The sequence below is a fragment of the Bombina bombina genome, chromosome 8 (genome assembly GCF_027579735.1).
Source record: "Bombina bombina isolate aBomBom1 chromosome 8, aBomBom1.pri, whole genome shotgun sequence".
NCBI lineage: Eukaryota > Metazoa > Chordata > Amphibia > Anura > Bombinatoridae > Bombina > Bombina bombina.
In genome coordinates this window covers 5,038,353-5,055,869 of record NC_069506.1, presented here as the reverse complement: position 1 = coordinate 5,055,869, position 17,517 = coordinate 5,038,353, and the positions used below count along the sequence as shown (strand labels likewise).

The 17,517-nt window shown below is 37.9% G+C and overlaps 1 protein-coding gene across 1 annotated transcript in view; it reads right to left on the bottom strand.

The window, feature by feature from the left end:
- Positions 1-1,910: 1,910 nt before the first annotated feature.
- The window catches only part of LOC128638168 (uncharacterized), a gene marked incomplete in the record, with an annotated part of 174,028 nt that continues 158,421 nt past the window's right edge, over positions 1,911-17,517 (bottom strand). Inside the window, 1 exon segment of the mRNA XM_053690032.1 lies at positions 1,911-2,220. Coding sequence (XP_053546007.1) covers positions 1,986-2,220 — 235 coding nt within the window.

Sequence of the window (17,517 nt, the reverse complement as noted above, 5' to 3'; positions counted from 1 at the left end):
CATGAGGAGGAACCGTATTACTGTATTTTACTAGTAACATGCGGGGGAACCTATAGCTGTATTTTACTAGTAACAAGAGGAGGAACCGTATTACTGTATTTTACTAGTAACATGAGGAGGAACCGTATTACTGTATTTTACTAGTAACATGCGGGGGAACCTATTACTGTATTTTACTAGTAACATGAGGAGGAACCTATTACTGTATTTTACTAGTAACATGAGGAGGAACCTATTACTGTATTTTACTAGTAACATGAGGAGGAACCTATTACTGTATTTTACTAGTAACATGAGGAGGAACCTATTACTGTATTTTACTAGTAACATGGGGAGGAACCTATTACTGTATTTTACTAGTAACATGCGGAGCAACCTAATACTGTATTTTACTAGTAACATGAGGAGGAACCTATTAGTACTGTATTTTACTAGTAACATGAGGAGGAACCTATTACTGTATTTTACTAGTAACATGAGGAGGAACCTATTACTGTATTTTACTAGTAACATGAGTAGGAACCTATTACTGTACTTTACTAGTAACATGAGTAGGAACCTATTACTGTATTTTACTAGTAACATGCGGAGGAACCTATTACTGTATTTTACTAGTAACATGAGGAGGAACCTATTACTGTATTTTACTAGTAACATGAGGAGGGAACTTATTACTGTATTTTACTAGTAACATGAGGAGGAACCTATTACTGTATTTTACTAGTAACATGAGGAGGAACCTATTACTGTATTTTACTAGTAACATGAGGAGGAACCTATTACTGTATTTTACTAGTAACATGAGGAAGAACCTATTACTGTATTTTACTAGTAACAGGAGGAGGAACCTACTACTGTATTTTACTAGTAACATGAGGAGGAACCGTATTACTGTATTTTACTAGTAGCATGAGGAGGAACCAATTACTGTATTTTACTTGTAACATGAGGAGGAACCTATTACTGTATTTACTAGTAACATGAGGAGGAACCGCATTACTGTATTTTACTAGTAACATGAGGAGGAACCATATTACTGTATTTTACTAGTAACATGAAGAGGAACCATATTACTGTATTTTACTAGTAACAAGGAGGAACCATATTACTGTATTTTTCTAGTAACAATAGGAGGAACCATATTAATGTATTTTACTAGTAACATGAGGAGGAACCTATTACTGTATTTTTCTAGTAACATGAGGAGGAACTATATTACTGTATTTTACTGTATAATTTTAGTAACATGAGGAGGAACTATATTACTGTATTTTACAAGTAACATAAGTAGGAACCATATTACTGTATTTTACTAGTATCACTAGGAGGAACTGTATTAATGTATTTGAACAGTAACATGAGGAGGAACAGTATTAATGTATTTTACTAGTAACATGAGGAGGAACCGTATTAATGTATTTTACTAGTAACATGAGGAGGAACCGTATTACTGTATATTTCTAGTAACACTAGGAGGAACCTATTACTTTTTTTTACTAGTAACATGAGGAGGAACCATATTAATGTATTTTACTAGTAACATGAGGAGGAACCATATTAATGTATTTTACTAGTAATATGAGGAGGAATCGTATTAATGTATTTTACTAGTAACATTAGGAGGAACCGTATTAATGTATTTTACTAGTTACACTAGGAGGAACCTATTACTTTATTTTACTAGTAACATGAGAAGGAACCATATTACTGTAATTTACTAGTAACAAGGAGGATCCCTATTACTGTATTTTACAAGTAACATGAGGAGGAACCTATTACTGTATTTTTCTAGTAACATGAAGAGGAAGTGGGGATACAAAAAGATGCACACATATTTCACACAAATAAAATATTTATTTTACACCATGTAACCTATACAAATAAAGTGCTTCTGTAATCATTTATCTCTGTGCTTAACCACACAAACAAGATATTTTCTAATCATTCAGATTTAGGAGTCAGTGAAGTTTAGAGTTGGGGATTAATCATACCATGTTCTGTTCAGTTATTTTGTCTTCCAGATATTGTATCTTTGTTCTCAGACATTCTTTTTCCAGTGACATCATCTGAAGAGAATATATCCCTTCATCATTATAATCAATTTGTGACTCCATTTCTTTTTCCAAAATGTTTGCTAATTCAGAATTTAGCTGGTCCAATTCCTCCTCCAGATCTTCAATACTGACACAATCCTTGAAATGCAGTTTTGTCCCCGGTTCACTAAATAGAAAATTATACACAATGGTGAGAAAAATAAATTAGCAAAAAGCACAAGAAATCTTAAATGTATATGACTTTGATATTATATTCTCATTAAACCTACAGTTCATGGGCTTGGCTGGAGTTCAGGATACAATCTGTTACTTAAAAACTTCAACATAGATCATGAGAATTACTGTTTACCATTAAACCCCTCCTGTCCGTTTGTCTTGAAACATTATTTTGCATACAATTTAAATCTGTCTGAATTTCTATTGAAACATAAAGAAAATGCATGTGTGTGCACATCTCGTACCTAGGGACAGATTGCTCAGTGGCTGATGAGTACAACCCTCACAGATCTATTGGTGATTATGTCATGTACAAGCCTAATTTGTGTTCCTTTAACCATACTGATTCCTAAACTGAACTTAAACTATAGGGTTCTATTATGACCCATTAGAAGAGTTGTACAAATGTATTTGCAGATTTCTGTGTAGATTTCCAATTCAAGGCTACTACAATTGATTAGAAAACTTTCTTCTTTGCTTGTTTTTCGTGTTGTTTTGCATTGTTTTTACCCCACTAATACTTTAAATTGAGAAACCTGGCTACTCCAGTCCATCTGAAACCCTTTCACATAAGTACTGTATTTGTCTAATTGTACAGTCTTAGCTTCATTAAAACAATATGGGCACCATGAGCAATGTATCTTTGATGTTTCACTGTTAAAGTTTTCATGAAAGATTAGTTCACAGGTTAATGAACATAATCATATTTCCTGATTTAATAAAAGGATCAAAATATGCACCTAGAATACGAGTTTTGCATTAGGAGGGGTGCGGTGCTAACAAGCAGTTTAAGCTCACTGCTCACTTACAGACAGCGCTGGTATTACGGGTTTTTAGAAACCCGGTGTTAATCACAAAAAGTGAGAGAAGAGCAAAATTTAGCTCCACATCTCACCTCAATACCAGCGCTGCTTACGTTAGCGATCAGCTGGTAAAATGTGCTTCATCCAGACGGCATCTTCTATCTTCATTCATCCTGCGCGGAGCCGGTCCATCTTCAAGACATCCGACGCAGAGCATCCTCTTCATCCAGAGTCTTCTTACTAAATGACGGTACCTTTAAGTGACGTCATCCAAGATGACGTCCCTTCAATTCAGATTGGCTGAATTCTATCAGCCAATCGGAATTAAGGTAGAAAAAATCCTATTGGCTGATGCAATCAGCCAAAAGGATTGAAGTTCAATCCTATTGGCTGATCCAATCAGCCAATAGGATAGAGCTGGCATTCTATTGGCTGTTCCAATCAAGCTCAATCATATTGGCTGATTGCAGCGTCGGATGTCTTGAAGATGGACCCGCTCCGCTCCGGATGGATGAAGATAGAAGATGCCGCCTGGATGAAGACTTCTGCCCATCTGGAGGACCTCTTCTGGCTGGATAGCAGGAAGACTTCTGCCCGTCTGGAGGACCACTTCTGCCCAGTTGGGTGAATACGTCTCAAGGTAGGGTGATCTTCAAGGGGGTAGTGTTAGGTTTTATTAAGGGGGGATTGGGTGGGTTTTTGAGTAGGGTTGGGTGTGTGGGTGGTGGGTTGTAATGTTGGGGGGGGTATTGTCTTTTTTTTTTGCAGGTAAAAGAGCTGATTACTTTGGGGCAATGCCCCGCAAAAAGCCCTTTTAAGGGCTATTTGTAATTTAGTATAGGGTAGGGATTTTTATTATTTTGGGGGGCTTTTTTATTTTATTAGGGGGATTAGATTAGGTGTAATTAGTTTAAAAAAACTTGTAATTATTTTATTATTTTCTGTAATTTAATGTTTGTTTTGTTCCGTAATTTAGTTTATTTAATTTAATTGTAATTAATTGTAGTTAATTTAGGTAATTTATTTAATTATAGTGTAGTGTTAGGTATAATTGTAACTTAGGTTAGGTTTTATTTTACAGGTATATTTGTCTTTATTTTAACTAGGTAGCTATTAAATAGTTAATAACTATTTAATAACTATTCTACCTAGTTAAAATAAATACAAACTTGCCTGTAAAATAAATATGAATCCTAAGCTAGATACAATGTAATTATTAGTTATATTGTAGCTATTTTAGGATTTATTTTATAGGTAAGAATTTAGTTTTAAATAGGAATAATTTATTTAATTGTAGTAATTTTATTTCGATGTATTTAAATAATATTTAAGTTAGGGGGGTGTTAGGGTTAGGGTTAGACTTTTGGGGTTAATAAATTTAATATAGTGGCGGCGATGTTAGGGACGGCAGATTATGGGTTAATAATATTTAACTAGTGTTTGCGAGGCGGGAGTGTGGCGGTTTAGGGTTTAATACATTTATTGAAGTGGCGGCGATGTCCGGTTAGGCAGATTAGGGGTTAAAATTTTTAATATAGTGTTTGCGATGTGGGAGGGGGGCTCGGTTTAGGGGTTAATAGGCAGTTTATGGATGTTAGTGTACTTTTTAGCACTTTAGTTAAGAGTTTTATGTTACGGCGTTGGCCCATAAAACTCTTAACTACTGACTTTTAAATGCGGTATCAGTGTCGACAGGAGAGGCTGTACCCCTCAGTTTTTCCAAGACTCATAATACCAGCGTTAGGAAAATCCCATTGAAAAGATAGGATACGCAATTTATGTAAGTGAATTTGCGGTATGCTCGAGTTGCGGAAAAAAAGTGAGCGGTACACCTGTACCTGCCAGACTCGTAATACCAGCGGGCGTTAAAAAGCAGCGTTGGGACCTCTCAACCCTGCTTTTTAAGGCTAACGCAAGACTCGTGATCTAGGCGCTTGAATTGTTCAACACATCAGGTATAATCATCAATATTGAATCAATCAGCCGCCATGTTTAAATTTTACTATGGCCGCATATATTTTGTTTTCATAGGCATAAACCCTTGGAAAATTGGTGAAATATCTTATATTTTATCACATTTACTCAATATAAGTATAAGAAAAACAGATTTTACAGATATATAATCATAATTTAGATAGATTGACTAATTCAACCAGGGATGGAATCCTATAAAAGAAAACAAAAGGAATATACATGTTTGCAATGTAAAGTCAGACTGCAGTATGAGGATGTTAGCACTGTAAAGTCAGACTGTAGTATGAGGATGTGTGCACTGTAAAGTCAGACTGAAGTATGAGGATGTTAGCACTGTAAAGTCAAACTGTAGTATGAGGATGTATGCACTGTAAAGTCAGACTGCAGTATGAGGATGTTTGCAGTGTAAAGTCAGGCTGCAGTATGAGAATGTTTGCAGTGTAAAGTCAGACTGCAGTATGAGAATGTTTGTACTGTAAAGTCAGACTGCAGTATGAGGATGTTTGCACTGTAAAGTCAGACTGTAGTATGAGGATGTCTCAACTGTAAAGTCAGAATGCAGTATGAGGATGTCTGCACTGTAACGTCAGACTGCAGTATGAAGATGTTTGCACTGTAAAGTCAGACTGCAGTATGAGGATGTTTGCACTATAAAGTCAGACTGTAGTATGAGGATGTCTGCACTGTAAAGTCAGACTGCAGTATGAGGATGTTTTCACTGTAAAGTCAGACTGTATGAGGATGTGTGTACTGTAAAGTCAGACTGTAGTATGAGGATGTTTGTACTGTAAAGTCAGACTGTAGTATGAGGATGTTTTCACTGTAAAGTCAGACTGCAGTATGAGGATGTGTGTACTGTAAAGTTAGGCTGCAGTATGAGGATGTTTGTACTGTAAATTGATGAAATATCTTATATTTTATCACATTTACTCAATATAAGTATAAGAAAAACAGATTTTACAGATCTATAATCATAATTTAGATAGATTGACTAATTCAACCAGGGATGGAATCCTATAAAAGAAAACAAAAGGAATATACATGTTTGTACTGTAAAGTTAGGCTGCAGTATGAGGATGTTTACAGTGTAAAGTCAGACTGCAGTATGAGGATGTTTTCACTATAAAGTCAGAGTGCAGTATGGGGATGTTTGCACTGTAAAGTCAGACTGCAGTATGGGGATGTTTGCACTGTAAAGTCAGACTGCAGTATGAGGATTTTTGCAGTGTAAAGTCAGACTGTAGTATGAGGATGTTTTCACTGTAAAGTCAGAGTGCAGTATGGGGATGTTTGCACTGTAAAGTCAGACTGCAGTGTGAGGATGTGTGTACTGTAAAGAAAGTTAGACTGCAGTATGAGGATGTTTGTACTGTAAAGTCAGGCTGCAGTATGAGGATGTTTGTACTGTAAAGTCAGACTGCAGTATGAGGATGTTTGTACTGTAAAGTCAGGCTGCAGTATGAGGATGTTTGTACTGTAAAGTCAGGCTGCAGTATGAGGATGTTTGTACTGTAAAGTCAGAGTGCAGTATGAGGATGTTTGTACTGTAAATTTAGACTGCAGTATGAGGGTGTTTGTATTGTAAAGTTAGGCTGCAATATAAGGATGTTTGCAGTGTAAAGTCAGGCTGCAGTATGAGGATGTTTTCACTGCAAAGTCAGAGTGCAGTATGAGGATGTTTGTATTGTAAAGTTAGGCTGCAGTATAAGGATGTTTGCAGTGTAAAGTCAGGCTGCAGTATGAGGATGTTTGCAGTGTAAAGTCAGACTGCAGTATGAGGATGTTTGCACTGTAAAATCAGAGTGCAGTATGAGGATGTTTGCAGTGTAAAGTCAGACTGTAGTATGGGGATGTTTTCACTGTAAAGTCAGAGTGCAGTATGAGGATGTTTGTACTGTAAAGTTAGACTGCAGTATGAGGATGTTTGCAGTGTAAAGTCAGGCTGAAGTATGAGGATGTTTGTGGTGTAAAGTCAGGCTGCAGTATGAGGATGTTTGCACTGTAAAGTCAGACTGCAGTATGAGGATGTTTGCAGTGTAAAGTTAGGCTGTAGTATGAGGATGTTTGCAGTGTAAAGTCAGACTGCAGTATGAGGATGTTTGCAGTGTAAAGTCAGACTGCAGTATGAGGATGAGCGTATACAAAGAAAGCGGGTCTCAAGCGAAATTTGAAATCCAATGCACCTTTATTGTGAGCAAAATAGAAAGTAAAATAATAGGACATAAAAACTACATGTAGACTAAGTGGTCAGACGCGTTTCGGCTCACGCCTTCATCTGTGACTTGTACATTATACTCTGCTAAGCATGTATATACCCTAAAGGTATTGCTGATTGGTTGATTGGTGTACAGAACAATCAGTTAATTACGGTTGAGAGAACACCCTCTTAAAATTTAACCCCTGGAAAAATGCATGTAACAGAAAATGCATGTTGTAAACAAACAGATTATCAATGTTAAAAGCTTATGTGCAACAGAGACTAATAATAATGAAACACAATACAATAATACACACTACAATGATAGTAATGGCTGCTGAAAAATGTATATGTACAGACGTGCCTGCTAAAAACATCGCTCAGACATGTAAAATTTAATTTCACTAATCAAATGTTATATTTAATCAATATTAATTAATTTTACTTTTAATTTTTATTTAAATTTTATTTAATTTTTATTTAATTTTTGTTATGTTGATTGCAGGCTCTCAACGTGTAAACTTATAATAGTGAGCTCAAAAAGAAAAGAAAAGAGGAAAAAGAGAATAAAAATAGAAATAGAATTTGACTGGGGGGAAGGTTTCCTGGACTATTAACATATTTTGTCACATAAATTTAAGGACATTTTTAACTGTAAAAGTTGTCACTTGAACCATCGTCCCTTTGCCAAATCAAAGCTCTTCTTAATCAAAAAACTTTAAAAAAATCTTAGGTTTTATACCACATTGAGAGAACTGCAAAAAGCCATAGATTCTCATAGCAAGTGTTTTTCAGCAGTGATTGGTCAGGAACATATATTATATGTACTATAGTATTGAGCTTATATAGAGGTTGTAATATGTATGTGCCCCTAATGACCCCTATTATAGCAAACCCCACTCTAATCACCAACCCTCCCCGGAGAGAAAGTGTGATAATAAAGTAAGATACTTAAAGACACGGAATTATCTCCTATGGTGTCCATAGCGCCTGGATAAACTAAGTACTAAGGGTCCAGATAGCGTGGGTACTTCTTAATTCTTCCTACCAGGATATCCACTCTGTTGGGTGGTTCCATAAGCCCTGCTCTAACATTGTATTATGATAAATCTGTACTACCAGGGTGATTTTAAGTTCCTATTTCCAGACATTTATGATGTCTGAATCAATATTGAAGCCAAGTGGTACTCTTGTTCTCAGAACAAAAATCCAAAACGCTTCTCTCTTGGAGAGGATCTCATCCAGATTTCCCCCCCTTTTGGGGGCGACGAATTTGTTCTATCACAAGCCACTTGAATGTGTTCACTTTACAGTCATGTTTGACTATAAAGTGCTCTGCCAGTGCTGAACATGGAGAGATATTAGAGATATCATTAAGATGTTCTCTAATCCTTTCACGGGCTTCCCTTGTAGTCATACCCACATATTGAAGATTACATGAGTGACATCTGACTAAATAAACAACATATTTGTTCCTACAATTTGAAAAATGTTCCAAATTGTAAATTCTTTGGGTGACGCAGGATTGGAAATGTTTAGAGACCTCAGCATGACCACAGGCTTTACAGTTGGTTTTCCCACATTTGAAGTGACCATGGGTCGCCAGCCAGTTGCCTTGCTTAGTCTGAGAACGGATCATGCTGGGTGACAAACAATTTCCCAAAGTTTGATTGCGTCTTGAGACGAAACGAAAACCCCTTTTAATAATAGGGTTTAAAGAAGCGTCTCCCATAAGCATAGGCAAGTTCTGTTTAATAATCTTGATTATCTGATCATATTGTCTACTGTACCTAGTACTGAAGATAATCTTTTCTTCTTGTTTAGTTTGACTATTTGGCCTAGATTTGAATCTGTCCCTTAGTAGAGAGGACCTATCCAAAGCTTGTACCTGTGTTAGAGCTTTATCTATCACTGGCATTGTGTACCCGCGTTCAAGAAATTTCTGTGTTAACATGGTACTCTCTGACAAAAAAGTTTCTTTATTAGAACAGTTACGTTTTAACCTGATCATTTCACCCTTTATCATACCAAATCCAGTGCTTTTGGGATGCAAGCTCTTTGCATGCAGCAAAGCATTGGACTTGATGGGTTTGGAGTACAGTTCAGTAGAGATGGTATTGCTACAAACATCACCTATCAATGTTAGATCAAGATAGGGAATCTTGGTACAGTCACATGTATATGTGAAACTTAAACCGCATCTGTTAACATTGAGGGATGCAACAAACTCATCTACTTCCTGTAATGTACCTTCCCAGATAAAGAGCAGGTCGTCAATGTAACGCCTGTAGAATCTGATACATTGACGAAAAGAGTTTTCCTGTCCATAAACGTGGAACAGCTCCCACCAACCCATAAACAGGTTGGCATAGGAGGGGCGAATTTCGCCCCCATAGCTGTTCCACGTTTCTGGAGAAAAAACTCATTTTCAAACAGAAAATAGTTGTGATTGAGTAAAAACTCTATCACATCCATTACATAGTTCTTGAAATCTGTTGAATAATTACTAAATCTGTCTAGGAAAAATCTTACTGATTGTAAACCTAAACTGTGTGGAATGGCTGAATACAGCCCCACTACATCCACAGTTAGCCATATGTAATCCTGAGACCAGACTTCCTTATCCAAGAGATTCAAGAGATGTTTGGTATCTTTTAGAAAGCTTGGGATAAGTTGGACTAGGGGCTGAAGGATGCTGTCTATCCAGGCTGATAATCTCTCCAAGAGAGAGCCAATGCCCTAAACAATGGGCCTACCCTTAATAGATTCCAGAGACTTGTGCACTTTTGGAAGGTGGTGAAAAATTGGGACAATAGGATCTTTAACATAAAGATAATCATGTGTGTCACTATCAAAAAATCCTGCTTCTCTCCCATCATCCAATATGTCGTACACAAGTCTCTGGTATTCAAAGGTAGGATTTTTTCCCAATTTCATGTAGACATTAGTATCATTGAGCTGGCGATAAGCCTCCTCAATATAATCAACTCTGTTAAGCACTACCACATTCCCACCCTTGTCCTCTTGTTTAATAACAATGTTGGAATTCACCTGCAGGGACTTGAGAGCTTTCTTTTGTAATAAGGATAAGTTTTGAAACCTCGAAGAGGTATTCAAACTATCATGTAGGTTATTCAGATCAGCTTCTATCTTCTTATGGAAAAACTCCAAAACATTACCCCTATGTTTAGTGGGATAGAAGACTGAAGGTGGTCTGAAACCTACATGTGTATTTATAACTCCCAAATTCACTCTGCTGGACTCTAATTCCAATTCCAAAAGGGACATGTAGTCATGTACTTCATCAAATGATACATCTATTGGAGAAATTTCCAAAAAACCAGAGTTAGATACATGGTGAGAAATATTAGAGGGCAACAAGTTTTGCTGTGCGAAAAACTTTTTTAATGTCAATTTACGTATGAATCTATTGACATCTATAATTGTATCAAAAAGATTAAAGTCTTCAGCAGGTACAAAGCCTAAACCTAGCTGGAGAACTTGTTTTTGTTCATCTGTTAACTCATATGAAGAGACATTAATTACTGTGTGACTTTGTATTTGTTTTTCTGACGGTTCACTCTCACTGGGTATTTTCTGTCTTTCTGCGTTGATACGCTTGCCCCTTCTCTTTCTTTTTCTAGACCTATGCCTTTTGTTCTCTGTTCCTTGGGAAAAACCTGTGTAGTAGATTGTATGGAGACAACTTGGCTTGAGTGATCTAATCCTGTTGAAATATCAGTCCCTTCTCTATCATCTAGAACTAAATCAAAGGTAGGTCTAATGGTACTAATAAATTCCTGACCAGATCTGTCTGAGGTGTCTGCAATATGTGTTTGAGTAATCTCCTGTCTATTTGTATTGTCAATTACAATGTTACCATTACCTGGATCATTGTATCTACTTTGTTGTTGGTCTCGTGCCTCAGGGAGTAAGGTAGATTTTGGAGAATCATCTTCTGTTGAGGATGCATCTGTGTCTGAAAAAGAAACCTGTTTAGCACGTGATTTTTGATTTTTCTTATTAAATCTCCTAGATTTTTTCTTATAACTAGACCAAAGATACACCAAATTATTCTTATAGTCCAAAAGATCCCTATCAAATTTCTTAAATTTTAGAGCATCAATGTCCTCTTAAAAAGAAGTGACAGTCCCTTGGAGGATATCATCAAACTTATTATAATCTTTATGTGTCAAGAATTGATTTAGATCTTCCTGAAGTGTGGTAATTTCACCTCGTATATAATCCAATTGCTCCTTCTTATATGTTATAAGCATATTCATAAGCCTGATTGAGCAATCCGTTAGTATAGAGTTCCATCTTTCTATGAAGACCTTGTCAGTGATCATAAAGGTGGGGAATTTGACGATCCTCAAACCCCTGGGAATCATGTCCAAACTTAAATATTTTTCCATGAGATTAATATCCCACCAGATCTTGTGTTCCTTGATAAGGAGATCCTCTAGCTTAGAGAAGACATCTGTGATAGTCACTCTCCTAGATTTACAGGAGAATAGCTCATCCAAGGTGGGCCTTGATCTATCCAAATCAGCTATTGCTCTTAGGGAAAAAGGTTTTACACTTTCCATGATAACTTTAAATGCTCACAAATGGACTGTTATGAAAAAACAGACCCCAAATAGAAAGTCAACAGGTTACACAGCGTTGTGTGTGCTGAATGGTGCTGTCTCTTATATATTGTAAGGAAGTGGGTAAATCGAGTGGAGAAAGGCAAGGGAAAAAAATTGGGATTTGAAGATCCAGATACACAAAGAATTTCCTAACAAACCACTTCTAAATTATCCCCACTTCCGTAACCAGGAAAAATAATTCTTTATAGTTTAGCATATATTTAGGACAGTCTTTGTCATCATGCCTCAATATCCGAAAGTAACTGTAGTATTAATAACTGTGGAAATGAATACCCAATATTGAAAAACAGCGTCTTACCGGTAAGGAGCGAAGTGGAGCGTCCTTGGGATTAAGCAGCTGTTTGATGCAGATCAGACCCTGGTAACGGGAGCCCTGCAGTATGTAGCGAAAAACCTCTCCACATCAGCGGCTCCTCTCGGTCGACGCATCGGCGGCCCTGTCGGCTTCACCGGAAATGACGTGATCCCAAATGCGCTGTGCGCTTCCACTTGCGTTACCTATGCCGGTCCCCCAGGCAACTCCGAGCGGAGGAAAAGTTCCACATCAAGCAGCACCCTCACACCGCTGTCGCCGGATAGGCCATAGATCCTCTGTATGTCAGGTATGGGTTATTTCCATATAAGAGTTATTAATTGTGTTATATTCGTTGATCCTTATTTTTGAAGTAACCTTTAGATTAGGGCATGAAGCAGCAGGACGTCCAATAAGAAAAATATCCAATAAGAGACCAAACTCCAATTTTCACTCGGCTAACCGCTGCTGGCAATCCCCAGACCAGAATAGATGAGTGTATACAAAGAAAGCGGGTCTCAAGCGAAATTTGAAATCCAATGCATCTTTATTGTGAGCAAAATAGAAAGTAAAATAATAGGACATAAAAACTACATGTAGACTAAGTGGTCAGACGCGTTTCGGCTCACGCCTTCATCTGTGACCTGTACATTATACTCTGCTAAGCATGTATATACCCTAAAGGTATTGCTGATTGGTTGATTGGTGTACAGAACAATCAGTTATTTACGGTTGAGAGAACACCCTCTTAAAATTTAACCCCTGGAAAAATGCATGTAACAGAAAATGCATGTTGTAAACAAACAGATTATCAATGTTAAAAGCTTATGTGCAACAGAGACTAATAATAATGAAACACAATACAATAATACACACTACAATGATAGTAATGGCTGCTGAAAAATGTATATGTACAGACGTGCCTGCTAAAAACATCGCTCAGACATGTAAAATTTAATTTCACTAATCAAATGTTATATTTAATCAATATTAATTAATTTTACTTTTAATTTTTATTTAAATTTTATTTAATTTTTATTTAATTTTTGTTATGTTGATTGCAGGCTCTCAACATGTAAACTTATAATAGTGAGCTCAAAAAGAAAAGAAAAGAGGAAAAAGAGAATAAAAATAGAAATAGAATTTGACTGGGGGGAAGGTTTCCTGGACTATTAACATATTTATCAGAGTGCAGTATGAGGATGTTTGCAGTGTAAAGTCAGGCTGCAGTATGAGGATGTTTGCAGTGTAAAATCAGAGTGCAGTATGAGGATGTTTGTACTGTAAAGTCAGACTGCAGTATGAGGATGTTTGTAGTGTAAAGTCAGGCTGCAGTATGAGGATGTTTGCACTGTAAAGTCAGGCTGCAGTATGAGGATGTTTGCAGTGTAAAGTCAGGCTGCAGTATGAGGATGTTTGCAGTGTAAAGTCAGAGTGCAGTATGAGGATGTTTGTACTGTAAAGTTAGGGTGCAGTATGAGGATGTTTGTACTGTAAAGTCAGGCTGCAGTATGAGGATGTTTGCACTGTAAAATCAGGCTGCAGTATGAGGGTGTTTGCAGTGTAAAGTCAGGCTGCAGTATGAGGATTTTTGCAGTGTAAAGTCAGGCTGCAGTATGAGGATATTTTTACTGTAAAGTCAGGCTGCAGTATGAGGATGTTTGTAGTGTAAAGTCAGAGTGCAGTATGAGGATGTTTGTACTGTAAAGTTAGGGCGCAGTATAAGGATGTTTGTACTGTAAAGTCAGGCTGCAGTATGAGGATGTTTGCACTGTAAAATCAGGCTGCAGTATGAGGATATTTTTACTGTAAAGTCAGGCTGCAGTATGAGGATATTTTTACTGTAAAGTCAGGCTGCAGTATGAGGATATTTTTACTGTAAAGTCAGGCTGCAGTATGAGGATATTTTTACTGTAAAGTCAGGCTGCAGTATGAGGATGTTTGCAGTGTAAAGTCAGGCTGCAGAATGAGGATGTTTGCAGTGTAAAGTCAGACTGCAGTATGAGGATGTTTGCAGTGTAAAGTCAGACTGCAGTATGAGGATGTTTGCAGTGTAAAGTCAGGCTGCAGTATGAGGATGTTTGCAGTGTAAAGTCAGGCTGCAGTATGTGGATATTGTTACTGTCAAATCAGGCTGCAGTATGAGGATGTTTGCAGTGTAAAGTCAGGCTACAGTATGAGGATGTTTGCAGTGTAAAGTCAGGCTGCAGTATGAGGATATTTTTACTGTAAAGTCAGGCTGCAGTATGAGGATGTTTGCAGTGTAAAGTCAGGTTGCAGAATGAGAATTTTTGCAGTGTAAAATCAGGCTGCAGAATGAGGATGTTTGTAGTGTAAAGTCAGACTGCAGTATGAGGATGTTTGCAGTGTAAAGTTGGGCTGCAGTATGAGGATGTTTGCAGTGTAAAGTCAGGTTGCAGAATGAGGATGTTTGCAGTGTAAAATCAGGCTGCAGAATGAGGATGTTTGTAGTGTAAAGTCAGACTGCAGTATGAGGATGTTTGCAGTGTAAAGTCAGACTGTAGTATGGGGATGTTTTCACTGTAAAGTCAGAGTGCAGTATGAGGATGTTTGTACTGTAAAGTTAGACTGCAGTATGAGGATGTTTGCAGTGTAAAGTCAGGCTGAAGTATGAGGATGTTTGTGGTGTAAAGTCAGGCTGCAGTATGAGGATGTTTGCACTGTAAAGTCAGACTGCAGTATGAGGATGTTTGCAGTGTAAAGTTAGGCTGTAGTATGAGGATGTTTGCAGTGTAAAGTCAGACTGCAGTATGAGGATGTTTGCAGTGTAAAGTCAGACTGCAGTATGAGGATGTTTGCAGTGTAAAGTCAGGCTGCAGTATGAGGATGTTTGCAGTGTAAAATCAGAGTGCAGTATGAGGATGTTTGTACTGTAAAGTCAGACTGCAGTATGAGGATGTTTGTAGTGTAAAGTCAGGCTGCAGTATGAGGATGTTTGCACTGTAAAGTCAGGCTGCAGTATGAGGATGTTTGCAGTGTAAAGTCAGGCTGCAGTATGAGGATGTTTGCAGTGTAAAGTCAGAGTGCAGTATGAGGATGTTTGTACTGTAAAGTTAGGGTGCAGTATGAGGATGTTTGTACTGTAAAGTCAGGCTGCAGTATGAGGATGTTTGCACTGTAAAATCAGGCTGCAGTATGAGGGTGTTTGCAGTGTAAAATCAGAGTGCAGTATGAGGATGTTTGTACTGTAAAGTTAGGGTGCAGTATGAGGATGTTTGTACTGTAAAGTCAGGCTGCAGTATGAGGATGTTTGCACTGTAAAATCAGGCTGCAGTATGAGGGTGTTTGCAGTGTAAAGTCAGAGTGCAGTATGAGGATGTTTGTACTGTAAAGTTAGGGTGCAGTATGAGGATGTTTGTACTGTAAAGTCAGGCTGCAGTATGAGGATGTTTGCACTGTAAAATCAGGCTGCAGTATGAGGATATTTTTACTGTAAAGTCAGGCTGCAGTATGAGGATATTTTTACTGTAAAGTCAGGCTGCAGTATGAGGATATTTTTACTGTAATGTCAGGCTGCAGTATGAGGATATTTTTACTGTAAAGTCAGGCTGCAGTATGAGGATGTTTGCAGTGTAAAGTCAGGCTGCAGAATGAGGATGTTTGCAGTGTAAAGTCAGACTGCAGTATGAGGATGTTTGCAGTGTAAAGTCAGACTGCAGTATGAGGATGTTTGCAGTGTAAAGTCAGGCTGCAGTATGAGGATGTTTGCAGTGTAAAGTCAGGCTGCAGTATGAGGATATTGTTACTGTCAAATCAGGCTGCAGTATGAGGATGTTTGCAGTGTAAAGTCAGGCTACAGTATGAGGATGTTTGCAGTGTAAAGTCAGGCTGCAGTATGAGGATATTTCTACTGTAAAGTCAGGCTGCAGTATGAGGATGTTTGCAGTGTAAAGTCAGGTTGCAGAATGAGAATGTTTGCAGTGTAAAATCAGGCTGCAGAATGAGGATGTTTGTAGTGTAAAGTCAGACTGCAGTATGAGGATATTTTTACTGTAAAGTCAGGCTGCAGTATGAGGATGTTTGTAGTGTAAAGTCAGAGTGCAGTATGAGGATGTTTGTACTGTAAAGTTAGGGCGCAGTATGAGGATGTTTGTACTGTAAAGTCAGGCTGCAGTATGAGGATGTTTGCACTGTAAAATCAGGCTGCAGTATGAGGATATTTTTACTGTAAAGTCAGGCTGCAGTATGAGGATATTTTTACTGTAAAGTCAGGCTGCAGTATGAGGATATTTTTACTGTAAAGTCAGGCTGCAGTATGAGGATATTTTTACTGTAAAGTCAGGCTGCAGTATGAGGATGTTTGCAGTGTAAAGTCAGGCTGCAGAATGAGGATGTTTGCAGTGTAAAGTCAGACTGCAGTATGAGGATGTTTGCAGTGTAAAGTCAGACTGCAGTATGAGGATGTTTGCAGTGTAAAGTCAGGCTGCAGTATGAGGATGTTTGCAGTGTAAAGTCAGGCTGCAGTATGAGGATATTGTTACTGTCAAATCAGGCTGCAGTATGAGGATGTTTGCAGTGTAAAGTCAGGCTACAGTATGAGGATGTTTGCAGTGTAAAGTCAGGCTGCAGTATGAGGATATTTTTACTGTAAAGTCAGGCTGCAGTATGAGGATGTTTGCAGTGTAAAGTCAGGTTGCAGAATGAGAATGTTTGCAGTGTAAAATCAGGCTGCAGAATGAGGATGTTTGTAGTGTAAAGTCAGACTGCAGTATGAGGATGTTTGCAGTGTAAAGTTGGGCTGCAGTATGAGGATGTTTGCAGTGTAAAGTCAGGTTGCAGAATGAGGATGTTTGCAGTGTAAAATCAGGCTGCAGAATGAGGATGTTTGTAGTGTAAAGTCAGACTGCAGTATGAGGATGTTTGCAGTGTAAAGTCAGACTGTAGTATGGGGATGTTTTCACTGTAAAGTCAGAGTGCAGTATGAGGATGTTTGTACTGTAAAGTTAGACTGCAGTATGAGGATGTTTGCAGTGTAAAGTCAGGCTGAAGTATGAGGATGTTTGTGGTGTAAAGTCAGGCTGCAGTATGAGGATGTTTGCACTGTAAAGTCAGACTGCAGTATGAGGATGTTTGCAGTGTAAAGTTAGGCTGTAGTATGAGGATGTTTGCAGTGTAAAGTCAGACTGCAGTATGAGGATGTTTGCAGTGTAAAGTCAGACTGCAGTATGAGGATGTTTGCAGTGTAAAGTCAGGCTGCAGTATGAGGATGTTTGCAGTGTAAAATCAGAGTGCAGTATGAGGATGTTTGTACTGTAAAGTCAGACTGCAGTATGAGGATGTTTGTAGTGTAAAGTCAGGCTGCAGTATG